Raw genomic sequence first — 23,889 nt, forward strand, 5'->3', positions numbered from 1 at the left:
TTTAATATATAAAAATACGGCCTCTCCACGCGCGGCGCAGTCTGCGCAGCTGCTGCAGCCGCTCGTTGTGTCCCTCGCTTCCTCCAGGCGCTGCCCAGCTCCGCCCGCCCGCAGCCCAGGCAGGGCGGGGGCGCCTTTCCACGGCCCCTCGCCCCACTCCTGAGCTGGCACATCCCAACACACCACGGATCCCCCTCCCAAATCTGGAGCTCCACCTGATCCTACTGACCCGCACCCCATTCATCTGTGCCACCACCACCTACAGTGATGGAAATGGCTGTGCAGGTACAGGGACTGCAGGAACTCGCAAATCCGACCTTCAGACAAGCTAACCACAAGGTTAACCTGGTGACTGCACCGTCCATAGCTTTTAAATGCCTCTTATTCCTCTGTTCTCACTGCCTTAGCCCAGGCAATGAGCCCCAGGCTGCTGGATGTTACCCAGACTGCAGCTGGCAGTGAATGGCTGAGGTGCTGGAGGAGGGTTCCAACTGTGCAGCAGTTCAGCCAAGCAGCTCCAGCCAGAGAAATCCTCAGGGCTCCAGCCTTCTCCTGATCTCATCAATAAGCTTTTCTCTGGGAATATCAACCTGCAAAGAAAACAGAGCAGCATTAGAGAAGAGCATTTTTAAGGACTAAGTGAGGATAACAATGCAGTTTGTGACTGGTTTTCTGTAGTCACCCAATGGATTGGTGCAATGGTCTCCCAAAGGAAGGCTGAGGGAAAACCCAGAGCTCTTCAGTAATCTCTAGTCTGGAAAACTGGTGTAAAAGGGCATTCTCACCTCCTGTCTTGTTGCAACATCTCGCAGCTTGACGACTCCATCTGCCAGTTCCTGCTCTCCCACAATGGCAGCAAGGGGGATCCCTGTGTCCTCACAGTACTGCAGCTGCTTCAGCAATTTAGGATCCTTCTTGTACAGCATCTCTGCCTAGGAGGGAGTGGGAAGGGTGAATCACTAACCTGACTTTGCTCTGATGAATACTGCAGTAAAGCACCAATAGCACCAAACCCTGCAGCAACCACTTTACTGCTCTGGGCTCTTCTCTGCCTGCCTAGATCTAAAGGCTGGACTTGATGATCTTAGAGGTCTTTTTTCAACCTGAATGACTGTGATCTCAGACAGGCCCAGATCTTGGGGAGACACAACTAATGGATCTGGTGTTGCTGTGCTACAGTTCCCTTCAGGCTCTCCCTCCCTCACCTGGGACACTGGCAAGCCCAAGTCATTCCTTTACCTTGATCCCTGCAGCCCACAGCTCAGAGATGAGCTTCAGTCTGGCCGCAAGCAGGTGTTTCTGCGGTGTAGCCACCAGCACTTGAGTCTCAGTCGTTCGAAGTTTCTCCCCAGAAGCCTGAAGGGACAGACATGGGACATCCATGGGGGTGACTCCATAGCAACCTGCAGCTCACAACACCTCACCTCATCTATCTCCAGACCTTAATTCAGTCAGTGACAACTGACAACCTGGGCGCCTTTAATGAGCCCCTCAGAGATTCTGCATTGTGTCACACTACTTCATTGTGTGCTGCTGTTCCTAGGGGACCGTGGCCAACCTCCTGGATGAGACCAGGACAGCTTTCCAAAGTCTCCTTTCATTCTTCAGGTACAAATACTTTGCCTCAGCTTCACTTGCTAGGAATCATAGGCTTGGAACCAAATACAGAATGATGAATCTCCACAGAGGCCCTCTTGGGGTTTATTTGAGTGAGTTCCCAACTGTTACCAAATTCATTACTTCAGAATCCCCAGGACAGAAAACTTCAGAGGCAAGACACAAGAACAGAGTAACTGGGGCACAAAGCTCAGAGCCAGGCCCAGAGCTCAAGGCTGTCTCTTAACATTTCCTTGACATCTGCAAGGGAATGCTGCCCTCAGCTGCCCACACCTGCATCCCAATAGGCTGCAGAAAAGGACTCTGTCACCTGTTGATCAATATTTTGGCATGGGAAGAGCCACCCTCTCTCCCAAAATTATTTTCTCTTGAGGACTGTGGAGCTGGAGACCACTAATAAACAACATTTTGCTACTTAGAGCCTTCCCCAATGCACTGCCTGCATCACCTACCTCCAGTCTCTGTTCCAGGATGGAGAAGATGCGCTCGATGCCGATGCTGACCCCCACACAGGGCACCTTCCTGCCCTTGGGATCAAACATCCCCACCAGCCCGTCGTAGCGGCCGCCTCCAGCCACGCTCCCGACGCTGGCCGGCTCCTCCCCGTGCTCGTTGTCCTGCTGCAGCAGCACAGCCTCAAAGATCACCCCTGTGTAATAGTCCAGGCCCCGCGCCAGGCTCAGGTCGAAGGAGATCTGCAGGGCACAGGGGCCGCCCCGTCACCGGCTGCTCGGGGCCCGCCAGGGCAGCGCCCTCCTGCCCCCACAGCTCCTCACCTTGCCTGTGATGCCAAACAGGGTCAGGTACTCAAACAGCAGCTTCATGTCCCCCAGCCCTTCCTTGGCCAGCTTGTTCTGGGATAGCTTTGGGTCCTGGAGAAGCTGCTCGATCAGGTCCAGCCCACCTGTGGGGACCAGCCATGCCTCAGGTGTGCCAGGGCAGCAGCACCTGGCACAAGGCCCTGGCCAGCTGGCTGTGTGCCCTGCACCTTCCATCCCCAGACCAGAACAAGGCCAAGGTGGTGCTCACCATGGAGCTGGACATACTCTCCGATGCGATCTGCAGCCTCAGGAGAGACCCCCCTCTCTCTCACCATTTCTCTCCTCACTTCTTCCCATGGCATCTATAGGGGAGAGAAGGGCATCAATTGCTGCAGGATGTTCTCCTCACCTGCTGCCTCCATCAGCCCAGATGTGCACAACTTGTGTGGAGCAACAGTCAGCAATCTCACTAATCATGCCTCTCTCTCACAGGACTTTTTAACAAATCACAGGCTTTATTCTTAACCAGGCCCAAGAACTCCCCAAATTCTTCACAGACCCCATCTTAGCTGCTGTGAAACTCATCACAGCAAGATTGCCCAGCCTAAGACATCCATTCCAAGACCTAAGTGTCTCCCCATGAGCCCAATGCTGACCTTGTCCAGCTTGTCCACGGTGGAGCAGGCAGGTATGAAGTTGTTCTCTGGAACACCACAGACAGCCAACACACCATTCAAAATCCGACGGTCGTTGACCTGGGGGAGGCAGAGGCACACTGACCTTGAGGGCACCCCCTGATGTAATTCATTTTTTCCTAGTGTGTGAGAAGGTGCAGTTATTGGCAATTCCTTGTGCCTTTTCCCCAGCACCGAAATTCCACGGGAAGAGGAGTTATAGAGATATTAAAACCATCCTATGACTCTATGGATCTAGTCAGCTGCTGGAATCCTGCAGAAGACTGTGGTTAGAGAACACAGTCTGGAGAGAACTCTGCTGACTGCAGCCTCAGTATTCCCAGCTCAAGGCATGTCCAAGCTGAAGTCTACCCTTTGCATATACACCATGAGGAAGCAGAGAGGTGGGATGAACTTCTGGATCACGGGCAGAGCTACTACCACAGAACAATGACCTTCTTTCCACTGTGGCACAGAGAACCCGCCCAGTCTCACCTTGATGACAAAGTCCCCGAGCTGCAGGTCACTCAGGATCTCATGCACAATCTTCAGGCACTCAGCATCAGGAATCATGGGGTCAAACTGCCCAGCAATGTCAAAATCCTGGGGGCAGAAGAAGTGATGGGAGCTCCTGGCAGAGCCAAGAGGCCTTAGCCAGGCACACCCTGCTGCTCTGCAGCAGCTGGACGCCCTCCAGCTGGGAAAACCCTCCTGGCATTGTGGCCTTGGTGGCAGCACTGGCCACCACAACACTCACGCACTGGTAGAACTCGCGGTAGCGGCCCCGGGTGGTGGCAGGGTTGTCCCTCCTGTACACCTTGGCGACGTGGTAGCGCTTCATGTTGGTGATCTTGTTCATGGCCAGGTAGCGAGCAAAGGGCACCTGGGCCCCAGGAGTTAAGGATGGAACATGGAGATCCCAAGCATTGTAGAAGCTGAACCTCAAAGCCTCTCACTGCCCATTCCCTTTGCCAGTTGTTTCCCAATTTTTGTCACAATCGTGGGGAGACTCTTGGGGTGTCCTGTGCAGGGTCATGAATGGGACTTCAGTGATTCTTGTGGATCCCTTCCAACTTGTGATATTCTATAACAATGACCTCTGGGGAGATTATCTCCCAGACTGAGGATGAGTAAAATGAACCACCTGAGCTCCTTCAATGCTGGGACAGCTCCATTTCCTCCTCCAGACCCACAGTGTGACAACATCACACACACAAGGACCCTCTTTCATCATTCCAGCCTCTCACAGTGTGATCAGTGTGAATTCAATGCATGGCACAGCTATATGGACATTGAAGGAAAGAGATTTTGTTGAGATGTGGAAGTTGAGAAGGCCTGGGATGGACAACTGCACCAAACACCTTTCCAGATGGGCACAGCAGAGGTGGGGACTGTAACTGGGAGGAGATAAAACCAGTAGAGTGGAGCATACTGGTGCATGTCCACATCAGGAAGGGACTTCTGTGGGCCCTGGCTTGGCTGAGGGATGGTGTGGAGTCATGAAAATGACAGCCAGACCAGCTGGAATGGCCAAGGGGGCTGCCATCACCCCAACGGGACCTGAAGGCAGGCCAGGGTAAGAGTGATTCCTGAAGGCAGAGGTGGCCACTACCTTGGTGTGCCGCCATTCCCTCAGGGTGCCACCATCCCCTTGGGAGCACAGGATACGGTGAGGTCGTAGCGCAGGGCCAGCAGCTCTCCTCCCTGGTCCTGCAGCTCGTAGATGAGCTTCGAGCCCTCCCCATACTTCCCCACCAGCACCTCCTGCAGAAGGGCAATGGGGCTGGTGACCAGAGTGGCTCTGGGGTGAAGGGTCACCCGAGATGGGACACAAACCTTGGTCCCCACATACCGGGCATTACACATCCCCCCTCCAGCCCCGTGCAGCTGCCCTGGCCGTGCCCCACTCAGACGGAGCTCCCAATCCTGTCCTGGAGCCCGGGGAAGGGGGCACTGCCCAGTGCACAGGAGGGAGCAGAGGGGGCACAGAGCCCCCGCGCGCCTCACCCGCAGCTCCAGCACGGGGGTGTCGATGGCGGCCGCGCCGTGCCGCTTGAAGCAGGACACCACGGCGCTCAGCAGCCGCTCACGGAGCGCCGCCTGCGCCGGTGCGTGGTCGCGGGTGCCCTGCCCGGGACAGAGAGCGGCCGTCAGAGGCAAGGGCGCGGGGAAACACCCGGTACCCACTCCCCACTCCCCGCCTTTACCTTGGGCGTCTTCAGCACCGGCACCCGCTCGCCGCCCGCCGCCGCCCGCACCTGCCGGGACAGGGGGCCTCGGTCACCGGCCGGCAGCCGGGACCGGGCGAAGCTGCCGCGGCTCCCAGCGAGGCACGGCGGCCCGAGGCGGGGCCCCGCCGGCAGGCACCGGGCGGCGGCGGCGGCGAAGGAAGCGAGGCGCAGCATGGCCGGCACCGGGACACCGGGAGCGGCAGCACGTGACCGCGGCGGCACACGTGACTGCGCGGGAGGCCGCGCTTTACGGCGCCGTGCGACAGTTCCCGGTGCTGTGCCCTGAGCTCGCCATGGCGTCGGGCAGCGGGGTAGGTGCCGCCGCCGGGGCAGCCCTCTGGGCCGGTGCTGCCCTCGAACTGTGCCCTCGGCCGCCCCTGCTGCTCATACCGGGCTCGGCAGGGCCGGGGGCAGGGCCCCGCCGCTCCGCGCTCGGGGCCGCTGCCAGGCCGCGGGGTGAGGGATGTGGCGGGCCCGGGGGTGCCGCGGAGGGCGGGTGTGTGGGGGCTGGGAGGGGGCTCATCCCTGCTCTTTACACCTTTTCGTATGGGCGGTGGGAGGTTGGGGTTCTCCCGAGACGCCCCGATACTTTGAGGGCTGGAAGCTGGGTGGCCCCAGCGCGATCCCGCCCGCCAGCGGAGCGGTGGGGTCCCCGTCCCCGGAGTGTTTAAGACACGACCGAACGTGGCACGCAGTGCCCTGGTCTGATTCACACGGTGCTGTTGGGTCTCAGGTTGGACTCGGTGATCTCTGAGGACTTTTCCAATCGCAGTGGTTCTCTCATCCTCCCAGCCGGGGGCCAGAGCTCCGCCTGTCCAGCCGGGGAGCAGGAGATTGAGCTCAGCCCCCTGGGAGGGACCCCCGCCCGTCTGCAGGGGCTGGGCCATGGCTCGGCAGGTGCGCTTGCCTTTTTCCTGTCCCGGTGGAGAAACATCTCGGCAACTCCCTGACAGGAGGGTGCAGCCTGCTCTATGTTGGGCTCTGCTGTCAGATAACCAGCGACAGGATGAGAGGAAACAGCCTCAAAGGTTGCAGTAGGGGAAGTTTAGGATGGAAATCAGGAGGGATTTTTACCCAGAAGGGGCTGTTCAGCCTTGGAAGGGACTGTCCAGGGAGCTGGTGGTCACCATGCCTGGAGGTATTCAAGGTCTGACTGGATGTGTCACTCAGTGCTCTGGAGTGGGTGACAAGGTGGGGATCTGTCACAGCTTGGATTTGATGATTTTGGAGGTTTTGTCCAACCTCAATTATTCTGTGTTAAAATGGGATGGATAAGGTAGATGCTGCAGGTGTAGCCTGACTGGAGAACCAGGCTGTTTGAACACCTCCAGTGACATCCCAAAGCTATCAGCAGCACAGGGGCTGTGTTTCTGAGGGAATTTGGCCATTTTTCCTTCCTTGAAGCCACTTACTGAGAGGTGAGACACTGGCACTGCCCAGAGAAGCTGTAGCTGCCCCACCCCTTGAAATGTTCAAGGCCAGGCTGGATGGGGCTTGGAGCAACCTGTGATAGTGAAAGGTGTCCCTGCCCATGGCAGGAGGGTGGAACTGGCTGATCTTCAACGTTCCTTCCAATCCAAACCATTGATTCCATGAAGTGGGAGAGGTCAGGAGCAGAATGTCAGCCTGTGGCTTATTGTCAGCTGAGGCTGTTGGATTGAGCCTGGCTTAGGTTGAGCCTGTGTTGTTTAACATGCTTTGGTGCTGATACTGGGCACATGTGATGTCCATCTCCAGAGGGAACAGGAGATTGTGGGGCACTTCTGGTTATTAATATTTATTATTAATTTTGGGTTATTAATTTTGTCACCAAAAACAGCTCTGAGATAAAGATTTTGGGGGCTTGCAGCCCGTTTGCCTCCACCAGAGCAATTCAGAAACATCCCTTCAAATACTGTCCAACCAAGATCTTGTCACGCAGTTTAGTTTAATTTCTTTCCCCATGCCTGCATGAGGCAGATTGGTAAAAGAGCTGCAAAAGACTCTTTTCCTTTTATTGCAACAGGAAAGAGAAGCAGCTAATAAACCTCCCCCTCTGCAGGCTCCCACCAGCTACAATTTGTGATAATGCCTGGCATGCAGGAGAGTCTGGAAAATACCCCCAAACGTTAATTTACACTCAGTGATATTTTCTTTTCTTTTGCTCAGGGTGGTTAATAAAACCTGTTACGACATCCTTAAAGTGCTTAAGAAGCTCTGGGAATAAATGAGAATTTTTCTACGCCTCCCCAAGGCATTTTCATCCCTATCAGTAGTTGTTCGTTCCATTTGAAGGATTGCCAGAGGAGAGAACTTTAAATGGCTGTGCTGCTGCTGTAGCTCCAAATGGGATTTGTGTCCTTTGGATTGTGATTGGATTCTTGATTTGGCTGAACGGAGAAGGCGGTGGGGTGGGAGTGGGGGGGGTCGTTCTCCCCCAGAGGTGTTTTTAAATACATCTTGTCCTTTCTTTAATGTGAAACTGAGAGGCTCTCCCTGCCATGCTGAGGGAAATGCAGCTCTATCCAGAGGAGGGTTATCTGCTCAGGAAATTCAGGAATGGATGAGTGAAACCGTGACTGATCCCAGGTACAGGGGCCTGAGCTGCAGATGGGGCAAATGCTGGGAAGAGCTTGAGCTCAGAGTGGATGTGAGTGGAATAGGAATTCTTGTCCGATCACTTCTGCCCTCAGCATTGGGGGTTGAGTGAAATCCACCCAAAAAAAAGTATTCTTTGTATTCTTCAATGCCAGCTTCACTTGAATTCAGCCTGTCTTCATGCACATGCTGTGTCCATCTCCAGGGCCCCAGCATAAGACATGGACCTGTTGAAGTGAGCCCAGAGGAGGCCATGGATATGCTCCAAGGGCTGCTGCCCCTCTGCTGTGGAGACAGAGAGCTAGGGCTGCTCAGTCTGGGGAAGACTGAACACCTGTCTCTGTCCAGAGAGACCTTGGAGCATCTTCCAGTGCCTAAAGGGGCTCCATGAGAGCTGGATAAGGACTTTGAAGAAGGGTATGGAGTGACAGGACAAGGGGGAATGGTTTCCCACTGCCAGAGGGCAGCATTAGATTCAGTACTGGGAAGAAATTCTTCCCTGTGAGAGTGATGAGACCCTGGCACAGGTTGCACAGAGAAGCTGTGATTGCCCCATCCCTGAAAGTGTTCAAGGCCAGGTAGGACGGGGTTTGGAGCAACCTGGGATAGTGGAAGGTGTCCCTGCCCCTGGTAGGGGATGTGGAACAAGATGATCTTTAGGGTCCCTTCAACCCAAACCCTTCCAGGATTCTATTAATGTATCCTGTCACTGCCAGATAGTTCTGTGGAGCTCCCAAAAGGCCAGCATGCCTTGGAGGTGTTTCTATCCTTCCCTATGTGAAACAGCAGGAGCAGAACAGCAAAACCTGTGCATTTGGTACAGGTGCTTCCCTGGTACCTCCAAGCATTGCCTTGACAGACAGGGTTTAGAGCTTGTTCTGGTTTGCTTGTACATGTGCTCATTTGGAAATCCCACACTGGTGCCTGTGATTTCATGGCAAACTCAGCACTCTGATGGCTGCAACATATAGAGACACTGCTGAGAGCAGACAGGCACAGCCTTCACTGCTCCTGCAGTGTAATCAAACTCTCTGTAGCTTGGGCTGTGTTTTGCAGCTTCCTTGTCTGACATTACAGCTTGGATTCTTCTGACTTCTGGAAGAAGGAGGTGTAGTCCTCCTGCTGTGTTTGTCAGGGGACATTTCCCAGGTCCGAGATCCATCAGTTTCAGTCCCATTTGAGTCTGATTTTCAAGGCAAAAGCCTGGATGATCATCTCAGGAGCTGTTAAGATCAACTCATTTCTTCTTTTAGTGCTCTGAAATTATTATAGTAGTAGCTAGAGGCATACTGAGAGTGATTATCTTAAACCACATCCCCAATTCCTGGATGGAAAACAGAGGACAGAGGGATATAATTCTCCTAATTTGCTGCACTGGCCTCACAGGCCAAGTGATTCCTCCTCTTTACCCCCTCAGAGGTGATCAGACTGTATAATAAATGTTCATGAACTTTGTTTCTATCCCAGACCAAGAACCTGGACTTCCGCCGCAAGTGGGACAAGGATGAATATGAGAAACTCGCAGAGAAGCGCCTCACAGAGGAGAGGGAAAAGAAAGATGGTGAGCAGTGTGCTGGCTCCAGGCAAGCTGTGCTGGATTGGCAGTGAGGCTCCCAAACCCTTGGAATTTGGGAGGGAGACAGCAGTGAGAAGTCAAATCCCAAAGGAAAAGAGCTGGCTTGCTCCTACCCTTTCTCCTTTGTTTGCCACTGAGAATATTTTTTTGACAAAAGAAATCACTGGGAACCTTTCCAGGGACTGACTCTTCTTTGGGGAAGGAGGGGAACAGTTGCTGGAAACAAGATCTCAGAATATTACTCCAAGTCAGAGATGTACCTGGTGCTAATAGGAACCAGGAAACAGTGAGGAGGAAAATATATCCCTTACTGATTTAAAAACAAAGGTGCATTTTCTGCATGGATCAGGTACCCAGCAGGTCCCTCTGTACCCAGGGGAACATGAAATCCAGCATGTCAAGCTTAACCTTTTGTTTATGTTTTAGGCAAACCAGCTCAGCCCGTCAAAAGGGAACTGCTGCGGCACCGAGACTATAAAGTGGATCTGGAGTCCAAGCTGGGGAAAACCATTGTCATCACCAAAACTACTCCTCAGTCAGAGATGGGAGGGTATGTTGTGGTCTTTTTGAAGTCTCAGAGTCGTGCTGGTTAGACTGGGAAGCTGTAACATAGCAGGAACCCCTCTCAGGGGACCAGGAGCTGCTGTCCTGTGCTTGAAGCCTGAGAAGGTGGGGCTGCATTTTTCTACACCTAAACTGTGTCTTCTGGTGTAACATTTGGAAGAGACCCAGCAGGCTGAGCCCCTTTGGACATTATTCCTTGGTATCAGTGTTGTCCACCTGTAGGACCAACAGAAGCAGATGTCTGCTGCCTGCTTGGGTGTCTTTAACCAGGCCTGCTTGCACTGAGACCAGGACTGCTGCTAATTTGCTATCTGTGCACTAGGAATGGGAGAAACATCCAGATAACTGTTCTTAGGAACAGTGTTTGGCCACTGCTTGTGAGAATTTTGTTCTACCAGAGTCTGAAAGGGTTCTGAGCTCACCATAAGCCATCAAAAGCATGAAAAGAATGTGTTGAGTTGGTGTCACCTCAGGAGTGAACCTGTTAGTGTCTCCCTGGGCAGTAGTGCCAGGGAGATGTGCAGCCCTGACCAGCATCCAGGGATGGCAGTTCAGCCCCTGGTTGGACTTTTTCTGTAGTTCTTAAAATGAGCAGAAAGCAGAGCTGTGGTCTGAGAGTTGCACTGTGGGGTGATTGGGATGGTAGCATTTACCTTGCAGCCAGGTGAGAGGCTGGGGAGTGGAAACCTGGGCTGCTGGCCAGCCCTGCCTTGTGGGAGGACAGGCTGTGTCACAAAGTCCATCCTACCTGGCGGGGTGTCACTGGAAGGGGGAGGGGCTGTGGTTGGTATCTTGCAGAGCAGCTCAGAATTTGGTTTCTGTCATATCAGAGGGGTGTTGGTACAGGGGTCAGTACCTCCATGGCAGCCCTGTCCTTTGGGTGTGCCCTTCCCTTGCTCTTGGCTGGGGCCCTCTTGTCTTGGAGAAGTATCCTGCACCCCAGTGACATGCAGATTGTCTCAAATAGCTGCTCTGTGGCTTGAGCTTTGTGCCATGCTTTGGGGTTCATTTTTTCTGTCTCTCCTGACAGGTATTACTGTAATGTATGCGACTGTGTGGTGAAAGATTCCATCAACTTCTTGGATCACATCAACGGCAAAAAACGTAAGGACCATGTCTTTGCCTTATTGGAGGGTTGGTTGAGTTGGAGGGACTGTTCCTGTTGTGCATCATCCGTGTCTGAGGCCTGAATACTTACCCATGGATCAGAAAGCTTAGGAGATCAGGATGTAGAAGCTCATCATGAGAGCTGTGGAGGTGCTGCCCTTGTCTTCTGACACTTTCTGGAGTGCTGGACCACTTTCATGGAACAAGCCCAGCAGAAGCAGTGATTGGTGTACTCTGGTTGGTGGACATATTTTCCTCATCCATCATGTCAGTGTTGTGAGAAACCCAGGGTCAGAAAATTCTAGAATAGTTTGGGTTGGAAAGGACCCTTAGAGGTCCTCTAGTCCACCCCCCCCGAATCATGATGTCTTCTCTGTAAATCTGGAGAGAGGCTTTTTAGAGCACTGAAACTGTAACAAAGTACTTAGATAAATAAAAGATCTGGGTCTGGCCCATTTTTGGATCAGAAACTTCTCTTTGTAGAAGTTGAGTATAAAGCTCAGAACTGCTGGGACCTGAGCTCCAGAGTGTGGATCAGGACTATATCCTCATTGATCTGACTGTGGATATTGCTTCTCCTTGTTCAGAGAGTGGGGAATGTAGACAAAAGTAAAGGAGCAGCAGGACAGACTGACACACTTTGAATGGTGTTCCTGCTCTTGAAGGTGTTTTTAGCTCCTTGTGGAAGTCAGAAAATCACCCCTTTAGAAAAAGGCAGGGATGTATGTGCTCTGGACCAGTATATGGGACTGTTTGAGAGCAGGAGGTTCAGAAGAAACCTGAGGACTGGTTTTCTGTAGCTGAGAAAAGAAAACACAGTGTTTAAAAAACTGTGCTTTTATGTAAATGGGAGGAAAGTGCCATGCCTTGTTTGACATGTTGGGAGATGAGCAAGAAGCTCATATGAGAGAATCTGGAATCAAAAATCCTGGCATGGCTGTGTGGATGGGCATGAGTTGTAGGGTTGAGCTGGGATTGGAATTTGGTTGGTTGCACAATACCTTAGTATGAGTATGTCTGGGAACTTTTAAACCAGTCAGTAAGTCTGTTTGTTCTAGGCACCCCTTTGACAAATTTCTGGTGTTTAGTTTAATTTTCCAAGTGTTGCTGCATCCCTGGGACTAACCTGTGCAGGGCTGCTGGAGTGAACAGGCTGTTTGGATCCACTCAGGAAGGTGGGTTGGAGGCATTTCTGAGGGTGGTCTCATCAGCATAGGCTTACCCACAAGTGAAAAACTGTGAATCTGCTCTGAAGAGCCACTGAATCAGAGGCCTGACTTTATATTCTGTGCTTTAGCTAGAAATGTCCTGTGTAATCAGGATCTCTGAGTGCCACTCATGTCTTGTTTAGCATTGCCCACAGCTGAGAGATGCCAGCCTGTCAGTTTTATTCTGGCTCCTTTTTCAACACTCCAACTCTTCTTTATTCCACTGGTCCAAGATTAAATTTCCTGAAGTGTCAGAGCACCAACATGACAGGGAGTATCTGAATAAGCCCACCTCCCCAGCCTAAGAAATCCTTAGTCTGGCCCTGGAACATGCTTTCAGGTGAGTCAGGCAGGAAGGTGGTGCTGTGCTGTTTAAATTGGGATCAGAGATGGAGACTTTGTGCAGAACCCTGAAGTGTTGCTGAGCGCTGCTGATTCCACTCGTGTCCTCCAGACCAGAGGAATCTGGGCATGTCCATGCGGGTGGAGCGTTCCACGCTGGACCAGGTGAAGAAACGCTTTGAGGTGAACAAGAAGAAGATGGAGGAGAAGCAGAAGGATTATGACTTTGAGGAGAGGATGAAGGAACTCCGTGAGGAGGTGAGTCTGGGCAACAACTGAGGAAGCAAAGCTCCCCAGAAACATGTTTTTGGAGGAAATCAACCCTGATTGCTATTCTTGTTCCTCAGAAACATTGTTCTTGGTAGCATGGGCTTCTCATCTGCTCCTTCTTCTCATATGCATGAAGTTTTGTTTTTCTGCTTTTGAAATGTTTGTATTGCTGTCCCTGGCAACCCTTTCCTCCTCTTTCTGTGTGAGAATAACTTTTGATGGTTCAGATTTCCACTGAGAACAGCACAAGTCCATTTTTTGTCTGCCGCTAGTTGCATTGGAGCCTGTGTGGTCCAGTAGCAGATCAGCATCTTCATCCATTATCTTCCACAGCCCTTAGGATTGCTGGAATCCCCTTCCACAGGGCACTTGCTTCTGTGTGGCCTCCCCAAGTGCAGAAAGGCTTTGTGGACAGCGTGCTGTTGTGCACAGTATGTGAGGAGGTGATAAAGGACAGCGAATTTCTCTCAAATAGGTGTTCATAAACATAAAAATCAATTATTTGAAGACCCAACAAACTTCTGACAGCTGAGAAGTTTTTATGGGTGCTTCTCCTCTACCAGCAGCCACATAACCCAAGGTTACAAATCCCTGCCTGTTTGAGTCTCCCTGCCCAAAAACTTTGCTTCACCACAGGGGAGTTCTTTGGGCGGCTCACAGAGCAGCCACATGCTCAGCTCGCAGGCAGGCTGTGGTTCTGCTGAGCCCCATCTGTTTGGGGGATAGGAGAGAGGTGTCCCAGGAGCAAAGGGAGTGCCATGGGTTGAAAAGCTGCTGCCAGTCAATGTATGGCAGAAAAGAAAGCAGCAACTCCTGGTTGTAGCTTTCTCCGGGCCATGGCTGTGTTCAGGAGCACAGTGGACAGTGATGAGAATGGTGGGAGCAGTTGCTGAGCTGAGAGCTGAAGCCATGCTTTGGTGTCACCCAGTACAAGCCTGGCTCTGTTCCAGGGCTCATGATCCTCACAGAGAAAAACACTTTGATTAGAGCAGCGCAAACTCTTTGATGCCAAAACCCCCCTCAAAGCTGCTCAGAGCTTCTGCAGTGAGCAGCTGTCACTCTGCCAGGCTGAGAGCCAGCAGGCATCACAGTCACTGGCACGAAGCATCGGACAAGGGAATGGCCTCCTGCTTTCAAACCAGCTCCTTCTTGTCTCAGCCTTGATTCCAGGACAAACTTGTGATGTTTGCTCAGAAAAGAGAGTTTGATAACATTTCATTTTGTCTATTTGTGTGTGTGGCTCTGCTTTTGGAAATGGGGTGGTCTGGATTCACAGGTGAATTTCCTCCTTGAAGACTGCAGGCCAGGATTTCTGCTGTTTGTTTATTTCCTCAGGCACAGCTTGGCTACTGTGGGCAGGATTTGTGTTAATTGTGCAGTACCTGGTGTCTCAAAACTCCTTCAGCTCAGGAGGTGTAAATTATTTTGCTGTTGTGTCCCTTGCTGCAGGAGGAGAAGGCCAAAGCCTACAAGAAGGAGAAACAGAGAGAGAAGAAGAGGCGGGCAGAGGAAGATTTGACCTTTGAAGAGGATGATGAAATGGCAGCTGTGATGGGTTTCTCTGGTTTTGGCTCAACCAAAAAGAGCCACTGAGCAGCCCCGGACTCTTCTCTTTCTCTTAACAGCTTGTTTTTACCCAGGGAACTCTGGATAACTCTTCAAAGGACTTGAGGACTTGTATGTAAATCTCCCAGTAAAAGTTGGCTGGAAGAGTTGAAAAGCGATTCCATGCTCTACCTGTGCTGCAGATCAAGCTCTGCCTCTCATTAGCTTCCCTTCTCCTTGTGTGTCCTAGATCTGGCTGCTCAGCTGCTCTGTGGCCGTGTGTGTGCAGGGAAGTGCTCTGTTGGGTACATTTTTTTGTCAATAAAGTGCACATTCTGCACAGGTGGCCTGGTTCAGGATTAATCTAGTTGTCAACCAGGCCCTACTTGTCACCCAAGCTGTTTGAGATGCTGGGAGGGATTCAGTTGCTTTTAGGCTCATAATGAAGGAAATGTGCCACAGCAAGCAGTGTGAGAGGTGCATCTTTATGGCTTGTGCTGAGCAGAGCTGGTGGCTGCATGGAGTCTGGGTTGCTGAAACTTTTCTGTTTGTTTTATCTGCAAGGGAGACTTCCCTCCTTTTCTTTGTGTTTTATCCCATAATTTCAGTATCATTAAGGTAGGGGAGAAATTCCTCCCCATGGCTGGTCTAGGATAGAGCCGATGAGCAAAAGGTGTGTACAATTTGCCAGAAATAAATGGAACGTTCTAATGGGTCCTTTGGTGGGGTTTTTGCCTTCTTTATTTTGAGAGCTTCTTTTTCCACTGAGAAGAGCTGCTGGTGTCTCCCAGCAGCACAGAGCAGGGGTGGCCTTCTGGGGACCCCAATGGTGGCAGAGGTGGGGTGTGTGCCCTTCTTTCCTGGCTCAGTTCCCAGCTGCCCTAGGCAAGCCATTGCCATCATTCTTAGCTTTTTAAAGTAATTCTGGAGATGGGTGTAAGAATATGGAAAGGGAAGGGAGTTAAGGGCTGGGGACCTTCATTCCCATCAGGCAATCCAAGACAGGCTGGGCTGTGTTCCAGGTTTTACCAGCCTTAGTATATTAAGGGCCATTTTTTTCCTGTCTACTGGCTGTCAGTGTCTTTTCACCTCTGCCTTCCCCTAAATCCACTTCATTTCTGCTTTTATTTACCTCAGTCAAACCTTGTGTGACTCATTTCCGTCTGCAGTTAGGATTTATATTTTGCATGGCTGGGTTTTGGTAGCTCTGTCTCGCTCTCCTCTCTCTTTTTATGTATATTGATGAAATCCTTGTGCTTGCCCTTCTCCGTGCTCGTATGAAATTTCCAGCCTGGGGAAGGCTGCAGTGTTTAGCCTGCTCTTTCTAATACATCTAGAACAAATCCTGTAATGTTGTGCTGCTGTTTTAATTCCTTAATCTTAGCCTGCTGACAGCTTCATTGCCTCAGGTCTTTCCGCTTCAATTCAGATTATAATCCCCGTTGAAGATGCTATTGAAATGATATATAGCCAGTCAGATACAGCTGTCCTTGGAGGTTTGACCCTTTTAACTTGGCAATCCTTTGACTTTGGCTCTCTGAGCACACGGGCTGGGAGGGCAACTTTCATTCCAGCCACGTTCCTAGCGCTGTTCAGGCTGCAGCACGTGGCTCTGGCTGAATGGGAGAGCGGAGACGCTCGCGCCTTTGTGCCCTCCGGGATGCGAAAGGGATGCTGCCGTGGATTCATACACATTAAAAGTTTAGGATGTTTCAGAGAAGATTTAGCAGCAGCCATTTTATTCCAGCCACCAGCTTTGCAGGCACCTGGCCCCTCAATGCAGCTGTTCAGTTGGTGCTGCTGAGAAGGGGGCAGAGGCTGCCCCGCACCCCTCATCTTTTCCAGCTTGTGACCTTGGAGCTGGTGACTGTTGTCTTGATTTTCCCATTGTGTATCCTGATCTTCTTGTCCATCCTGGCACACCCAAGGGGCAAGGTGTGAAATGAGCAGCCCGCCCAGAAACCTTCCTGGGGTGGTGGTGAGGTTTGCACAGCCTCCTGCCACCGGGTCCTGCCTGTCCCTGCAAGACAGGGAGGAAATCCCTCCACAGTGCAGTGCTTTCAATAATGAGATTCCTCTTTGGTGTAAAGCCTGTCATCCCCGAGCCCATCCCGAGGCCACCTGCACCCTGGGGCCAAAGCCCCAGCCCCAGCTCCCCACGCTGGGGCTGCTGGCGCCGGGGGAGCGCAGCTCTTTGTCTCGGCAGCTTGCTGGGAGCAGTGGTGTGTGCAGCAGCAGATACAAGCTCCTGCTGGATTCCCAGCAGCGGGAGCTGCCTCTAGCCAAGGATGAAAAGCTGGTTTCATGGGAGGAAATAATATTTAGAGAAGAGACAGATAACATTCCCTGTACCAGCCGTGTTAACCCTTTGCTCCCACCACTGCTCAGCAAGGTGTTAACTCTTGGCTCTCAGCCCCCAGTGCTGGAGCAGTGGTTCTCCATGACTCCTTGTTAGCATTTACTATCTCCATGTTGTATTTAAGGTGCTGAATGTACCCATATGGGTCAGGACTTGTGGTTTTACTTGGAGAGAGAGAAGACCCAGCTCTGCAGCTCCCCTTCTCACCAGTGAACAAGGCCAGGGTGCTCTGGCCCTACTGGTTCTCATTAGCTCTTCCACAAGTTAAAACTGGGATTTGGTAGAATAAGGAGGGACATTTTGCATGGTTTGCTCATCAAGGCTGGGATGTTCCTGCCTGCTCTCAATGTGAAAGTGCTTTGAGGTGCCTGAAGCCAGCTTGGTGCTTGTTCCCAGTGCCTGGACGGAGGTGCAAGTTCCTCATGACTTGTGTCTTGCAGGACCTGGAGTAAGGTTGGGGACTGTGCTCAGCTTGAGCTGGCCTCCCTCATCTCCATCCCACTAAACAGTGATGGCAGTGTTTGGAGAAGAACTCAGGCACCACAGCAGACCCCATTAAAACATAAATCTGTCTTGCTACCTCTACTTCCTCTCTCCCAGACATCTTCCCTGGCCTCATCCTGGGATGAAGGGCTGAGGCATCATGGAGGGGCTGAGCACAAATACCCAGCTGCTCTCCTTTCTTTCCTTCCTGGGCACCCTGGAAGGCTTCTGGGCACCTTCTCAACCCTGCCCTCTCCTGCTGATCCACCTTTCCCTCACTCTCTACATATTCTACTTGGGACTAGACAAGCAGCAGAAGCATTCCCACCATCCCAGTAAATGACTGGGACTGGAGACCTGAAGTGATTCTGGAGAAGGGGTCCCAGCCTGACCCTGTGTGTTACCCTATCTGGGCTAGTTGGTTCATTCCCTGTGACTTTATTAGCAGAAAGACTTGTTTTTTCAGCCATTTACACCAGTTTTATATCCAAAAAGATTTAAGCACTTGGCAGGAGCTCCAGTCCTCCCACTGCTCAGGCCACAAGCTATTACTGCCCCAGTTAGGGTGTTTCTGCCATTTACCAGGCTAAAGCTAAACAACATCCATAGGCAATCCCCCTGGGAACCCTCCCTCCTGCTGGGTACAGTGGTGCTGGGAGTCTGTGCCACCAACCCCTGCTCTGTCAAAGCTCCTGGGTCTCCCATCAGTGCTGTGGCACCACCCCATACAACTCCAGAGCCAGAATTCCTGCCTCTCCCAGTTCTGTAGAGACCTTGTGTACTGAGAGCCACCTGAATCAGTCAATGCTTGGCCCAGTCTGTATCCTGTCCTGCCTTCCTTGAGTGGGGACAACAAGGTGTCCTCAAAGGGGAATCTGCTCTGAGCAAGGGTAAAGGTTCAGCTCCTGATTAAAGCTGAGGTAGCTGCAAAAGAGAACAGGAATCACAGGATCCTGGAATGGTTTGAGTTGGAAGGACCCTTGAAGATCAGCTGGTTCCAAACCACTGCCATGGGCTGGGACAGCTTCTACTAGACCAGGTTGCTCCAAGCCCCATCCAAGCTGCCCTTGAGCACTTCCAGGGATCCCGGGGCAGCCACAGCTTCTCTGGGCATTGGTTGAGGAAGGGGTGGGAGGCAGAGTTAGGGCAAGGTGAAGATTTACAGAGGAGAGAATCTGGGTTGGGAGATATTTGAAGCCAACTTGGATGCCAGCTTTCGCAAAAAGGATCAAGCTGGGAGCCAGGGACACCCACAGTGAAGTGGTGCTTGGCCTGGAGACCTTGGCAAGCTGGGCCATACTCCACACACTCAATTTCTGGGGCTGAGCCAGCTCAGACCACAGATGGGGCCAAGAGGGAACAAATATGGCAAGTGAGTGTTCCAAACTGGGAGGAAGGAGACAACCCCAGTGCCACCCCATCACTGACAGGTCTGTTGTCACATCCAGATTGGATGGTTTCTACTGGGCTCAGTGTGGGGCTCCTGAGCACAAGGGAGGTTTTGCTTTGTCGTAAGCGAAGTACAAAACCATCACCAGCCAGCGAACAAACAGCTCCAGGCTGGAGAGGGAGCAGGGAGAGGGAGATGGGGAGGAGCAGGGGGAGCATGGGGACAGGGGCATCCGCAGGAGGTTTTTCAGGGACTTGTGATCTCAGAGCAAATCTCTGCTGTTGGCTGCACACCAGTGGCACCATTTCACCAAGTGATGCGTGCCTCCCCATGGCCGGCTCCGCAGTGCTGAGCGCCTCGGGGGGGTCAGGGCCGCTCTGCAGAGGGCTGCGGGAATATGGTCCCTGCTCGGAGAGCGTGTGATCTGCCAGGCAGCCGGGGAGCCCCGGGGACACTGCCATGCCTTTGTTCCTCCTTCTCTTTCTTTTCCACCTTCAGATTTTTTTCCCCCTCTGCTTCCAGCTGCGTATGCAGCGCTCCCCCCCTCCTCCTTTCCACCCACAGTTCCTGTCTTGATTTTCCTTCCCCTCTACAAATATGTGTTCCTTAGGCTCCTTCTCCACCCTGCCCAGCTCCTCTCATCAGTGCTGCCTTCCCAAACTTCTTTTTTTCCCCCTTCTCCCTGTTTTCCCACAGGCCCACTTCATTCCTTCCCCTTCCTGCTTCTCTCCCCTTCCCTCCAGCCTCTCGGGCTCCCGTTCACTCACTGTCTCCCCTTCCCTGACAGTTTGGGGGAAATCTGTCTGTGTCAACACACAGATTCCATTATTTATTGGCTGAGTGGAGCAGGGTCCTACACTCGCCTGTAATTGTCTCCAGATCAAAGCGGCTGCTGATGGCAGCTTTGCCTTCTCGCAGCAGAACACCACCCCCAGCTTCCAGCTCCCCATCCTCCCGGGGGAGTCGGGTGCGTGTGCGTTGACACCCTCGATGACTGATCTCTCAGACAGAGAGGAAAGAAGTAGGGCTGGTGGGGGAGAAAAGGGAGGCCTGGAGGATCTGCAGAGCTCCCTGGAGAAGATGGGGATGGTGGGGTGTGTCTCAGGGAGACAAAGTCCCTGGTACGGGTCAGGGGAGAGTGGGAGGGTAGAGGTGGTCCCTATCCTGGGAATGGAGACAGAGAAATGAAGTGAAAGAAGGGACAGGGAAGCAGGAAACACCCCCATAGCTGTCCAGGACTGGAAAAAATGGATTTTAGAAATGGGGATAAAGGAGAACATGTCTTTTCATGCCTTTCTCTTCTGAAACCACCAACCTATCCCAGGGATGTGGGACTTCAACGTGAACTGCAGTTTTTCTTTGGGTGTTGATGCAAGATGTCTGTAGGGAGAGGAAACATCCAGTTCTACTTCTGCCCCTTGGCCTCCTCACTGGAGTCCCAGCTTCAACATGAATGGAAGAGCTGCAGTGGCTTCTCTGCTGGAGGAAGTGAGATCAGAGCCACTCTTCCCAGACCCATTATTGCCACTTTGTCATGATACACTGGGGAACTTGGGAATCTTTTGTTCCACGTGGATCTGTGGACACCAAAAGCTTGATCCCTTCTCATTTCCTAATACATGAAGCTGTCAGGCTCAAGCCATGGCTCTGCATTCCTTCTAACTGTCCAAAGCATTTCCTCCTGGTAACACCTCCCTGGCCCTACCATCATTTCTCTTCTGGTTTCTTTCTCCACAGAGTTCAGGCAGTTTCACTTACACTTCTCCCTGTCAGGTATTGTTCCAAGCTTTAAATCAGGTTTTCAACCTTTGAGAACTTCAGGCGCAAGTGTTGAGCATAATATTCCAACACCAGTCACACTGGTGCCTGACAGAGGAGAGGTGTCACCTCCTCTTTCACAAAGCTTCTGCTCTTCCCCCAATCATATACTCTTGCCCACCTTTCTTTCCAGGTCTCCTGTTCCTTTGTCCTTCCCAGCAGAAAGGAGACATTCCCTCTGGACATTTTAAGGAGACCCTCTAAGGGGATGCCCACAGCAAGGTGAGTAGTCCTAGCTCTCAGGATAATGGGGACACACCCCTTCTTTTGCCTTGACAGCAGTTCCTTTGGCAGCTCAGGTTTCCAAGAAATTCCCCCACCCTCCAGAACAGGAGGGGAGCCTTGGCTTCCTGAGCTGCCATTGAAGTCTGTGTCCTACAGGGAGTCAGAACTGCCACCCTCAGAGGCTGAGCAGGACTGGGCCCCATGTCCTGAAAAGGCTCAAAAGGAGATGACAGCTACAGAGGGTCTGCTCAGAGCTGAGGCTGTTTCAGTTTTCCATCTGTCCCAGACAAAGGAACTGGGGGAATTCTCCTTATGTGTGGCTGGCCAAAAGAACCAGAAGTGAGCCTTGGGTTGGTCACCTCAATATCTTCTCACCTACAAATGCCCTGGACCTTCATGAACGTCATGCCTGGTGTAAACATTCTTCCTGCACCTCTGCAGAGGAGGAGAAGGGTGGTAAGCAACTCCAACACCTTACAGAGCAAAGCCCATGGATAAGGACTTCCAACGGGAATAGAGTCCTGGCATCCTTCATTGCTCCATCCAGCCCTGGGCATGGTGCCTGGGAAGACAAGTGGCTCCTGACAAATCTGGGACCTGTGATCTGGAAGCCTGAGCTCTCTGGGGTGCTCTTTCCTTTGTCCTGGTGACCTACTCACCTCTGCTCAGTGACTGGGACTTTCCAAGTTCACAAGGGATTTTTTCTCTTGGGACATCTGGAGGACCCTGGGGCATCAGAACTAGATCTGGCAGCTCAGGAGGATCTCCAGGATGGCAATCCCTACCCAGTCTGGTTCCTGGTCCCTCACGGTAATGATTTTTTTTCCTTTATAAGAATTTCCTTTCTCCAGGTCATGCCTCTACCTTCTCATCCTGTCCTTGTGCATTTCTGGAAGGAGATGGGCATGTGTCATATCTTGCATCCCAGCACACAGGGCAGGCAGAGTGCCCACCAGCCCTGATAAACATGCCAAGACAGCCACCATCCCCTTCAGGGCATGGGTTTTCCTCCCAAGGGAAGGTAGAGAACCAAAGCTTTGGAGCGGAAGGAGCACTGATCAGGGCATCCTGCTGCAGAGAGCATTGTGGCTTCACAAATCCCCAGCACCTGACCCTACAGAGGCAACCCTGGAGTGACTTCCCAGCTGCAGGGGCAGGGCTGCTCTCATTCCCAGCAGAAGATCCCTCCCTTCCAACTGTGTTTGCCCTCTTGGGCACCACAATCTGTAACTGCTCCCGCTTGGAGCGAGGAGGGAGCAGGGAAGCCACATGCACGGCTGGGCAGACGGGCGCCCTGGGGAGCTGGGGGAAGGGCTGTGTGGTCTGGCAGGGACAGCGTTTCTTGCAGCCCCTTCTGCTGCCCCAGAACGCAGCAGGCAGGAAAATGGAGTGACAGTGGTGGCTGGGCAAGGTTTAGTGCCCACAGGCAGCTGAGTGATGGTCCCCCCTCCCCGGTTCTTTGCTCTCTGCGTGACTTTTCCAAGGCAGCTCAACCTGCGGCATCTCCTGCTGCATCCCACCCTGATCTCTCCAGCTGGCCTTGCCAAGGCACATCAGTGCTGACCTGCGGCAACTGGCCACCCGCCTGCCTGTGCCAAGGCATCTCAGAGAGACATACACCCTGCTAGCTTCCAGCATTTTCCAAAAACAAGCTCCTAGCTGCATCCTGATTCCCTACCCCGAGAGAACAGGGCTGGCAGCTGAACACTCTTCTGCACCACAAGAGGGGCTTTAAAATCTACAGGGTATGAGGTGGGGTGTTAGTGGCGCACTGTCCCCATTGCATCCTCCCCATCCTGCTGCTCACCCTCCTCTCCTATGTTCCCCCATAAAAAGCTCTTCTGTGGATTCCTCACCCCTCTGCAGCACCCCCAGCCTAAGCCATTTCCTTCAGGAAAGGGATCCTTGGAACAAGTCTGTTCTCCCTAACCCCTCCACCCTCCCACCCCGTTTGACCTTGGTCCCCTGGAATCGTGGGGTCTGGGAGGGGAGCTAGAAGAGACTGTAAGGTCTAGGGAGATGAAGAAAATGAACAGAATGGGACTATCCTGTGATGTCCCTTAGGGGAGGGAAGCAAGGGGGGACATGACACGGTTCCCCCCAAGGAAACAGCGATTAAGATGTGCGGGGGTGGGGGCTGCATTACCAAGCAGAGCTGAAGAAGGGCGGGAGTCGCGGGGGGCTCGGATCCTGCCGGTGCACCTGGGGGAGCGGGAGGTGGTGGTGAATATTTTACTCTAAATCAAACAATAGGACCGGAGCCGCTCCAATGATTTTGCAGAATGCGTTTGGTCGGAGACGAGGAAAGGACTGGAGAGAATGAAATAAGACCCCCGAAATTTTCTGTGTCCCGTCTCAGCCCCACCCTCAATCCCCCTCTGGCCTGAGTAGCGCTCGAGGGGGCTCCCGGAGGAGCGCGACCCGCTCCATCCCACCGCCCGGGGGTGTCCGCTCCGGGAGGGCTGGGCGGTGATGGAAGGAGGGGGGGCGGGCAGGGGGGCGCAAATCGGGGATTGGAGGGGGATTAGAAAGAAACAGATCTGGGCGGGGGGGACAACGCCGCCGCCAAGGGTGGTCTTGGCGTGGGAGATGGCGCGGGGGACAGGCTGGTAGTGACCGGTGCTGCCGATGCAGGTTGGGCTTCACTTACCCGGAGCCGTCCCGATTCCACCCGTGAGCGGCCCGAGCCCACGCGTGCCCCAGGCGCTCCCTTCCCTCCACCCGACCGCCCCTGCCTGCCCTCCTCCCCAACCGGCGACCCCACGAGCGCGGCACGTCCCGCGTGGGTTTCGCTGCACTCCCAGGCACCACATCCTTTTCCCAGCCCAACAAACCCCGCCAGCTCCGCCGCCTCCTGCCTCCTCCGGTCTCCCGGTGGCTCTGGATCCTGCTTCCCACTCGGGTCCCCGTGGGGAGCAAGGTGGGGGGAGCTGTTGGGCCGGCGGTTCCCTTCCCAACGGGGACCGATAAGCAGAGACAAAGGCGGTGAAATATCAGTGACCGGCTAAAGCGGCTCCGAGCCCCTTCGAGCCTTTAACTGGATCGTTAGGGGATTATCCGCACCCTGAGCAGCCGCGGGGCGGGGGCAGCGGCCGCCCCGTCCCGTTACCGAGCACCCCGGGGGACGGCGACGGTGGGAGGC

The 23,889-nt window shown here is 53.1% G+C and overlaps 2 protein-coding genes across 2 annotated transcripts; one reads left to right on the forward strand and one right to left on the reverse strand.

Moving 5' to 3' along the window:
• LOC306808686 (histidine--tRNA ligase, cytoplasmic-like) lies at window positions 1-5,503 on the reverse strand. The gene is made up of 12 exons (XM_079319501.1): window positions 5,260-5,503; window positions 5,060-5,179; window positions 4,721-4,816; window positions 3,810-3,935; window positions 3,548-3,655; window positions 3,035-3,133; window positions 2,647-2,740; window positions 2,394-2,521; window positions 2,070-2,312; window positions 1,240-1,356; window positions 786-932; window positions 1-590 (listed from the first exon to the last, which is right to left on the reverse strand). Exons 1-12 carry the CDS (start codon window positions 5,455-5,457, stop codon window positions 534-536), a joined length of 1,533 nt encoding a protein of 510 aa, XP_079175627.1. The 5' UTR covers window positions 5,458-5,503; the 3' UTR covers window positions 1-533.
• Window positions 5,486-15,187, forward strand: ZMAT2 (zinc finger matrin-type 2). The gene is made up of 6 exons (XM_079319511.1): window positions 5,486-5,594; window positions 9,328-9,421; window positions 9,863-9,986; window positions 11,031-11,104; window positions 12,770-12,915; window positions 14,377-15,187. Exons 1-6 carry the CDS (start codon window positions 5,577-5,579, stop codon window positions 14,518-14,520), a joined length of 600 nt encoding a protein of 199 aa, XP_079175637.1. The 5' UTR covers window positions 5,486-5,576; the 3' UTR covers window positions 14,521-15,187.
• Window positions 15,188-23,889: the final 8,702 nt, after the last annotated feature.

The sequence above is a fragment of the Erithacus rubecula genome (genome assembly GCF_903797595.1).
Source record: "Erithacus rubecula genome assembly, chromosome: 16".
Classification (NCBI taxonomy): domain Eukaryota; kingdom Metazoa; phylum Chordata; class Aves; order Passeriformes; family Muscicapidae; genus Erithacus; species Erithacus rubecula.

Excerpts from the sequence above, each read along its gene's own strand:
- LOC306808686 (XM_079319501.1), bottom strand. The coding sequence starts at position 5,457 with ATGCTGCGCCTCGCTTCCTTCGCCGCCGCCGCCGCCCGGTGCCTGCCG. Across the intron at positions 4,817-5,059 it reads CCCCCGTGCTGGAGCTGCGG|GAGGTGCTGGTGGGGAAGTA; the intron begins GTGAGGCGCGCG and ends GCCCTTCTGCAG. Across the intron at positions 3,936-4,720 it reads CCCTGCGCTACGACCTCACC|GTGCCCTTTGCTCGCTACCT; the intron begins GTATCCTGTGCT and ends CCTGGGGCCCAG.
- ZMAT2 (XM_079319511.1), top strand. Across the intron at positions 9,422-9,862 it reads GGAGAGGGAAAAGAAAGATG|GCAAACCAGCTCAGCCCGTC; the intron begins GTGAGCAGTGTG and ends TTTATGTTTTAG. Across the intron at positions 9,987-11,030 it reads CCTCAGTCAGAGATGGGAGG|GTATTACTGTAATGTATGCG; the intron begins GTATGTTGTGGT and ends CTCTCCTGACAG.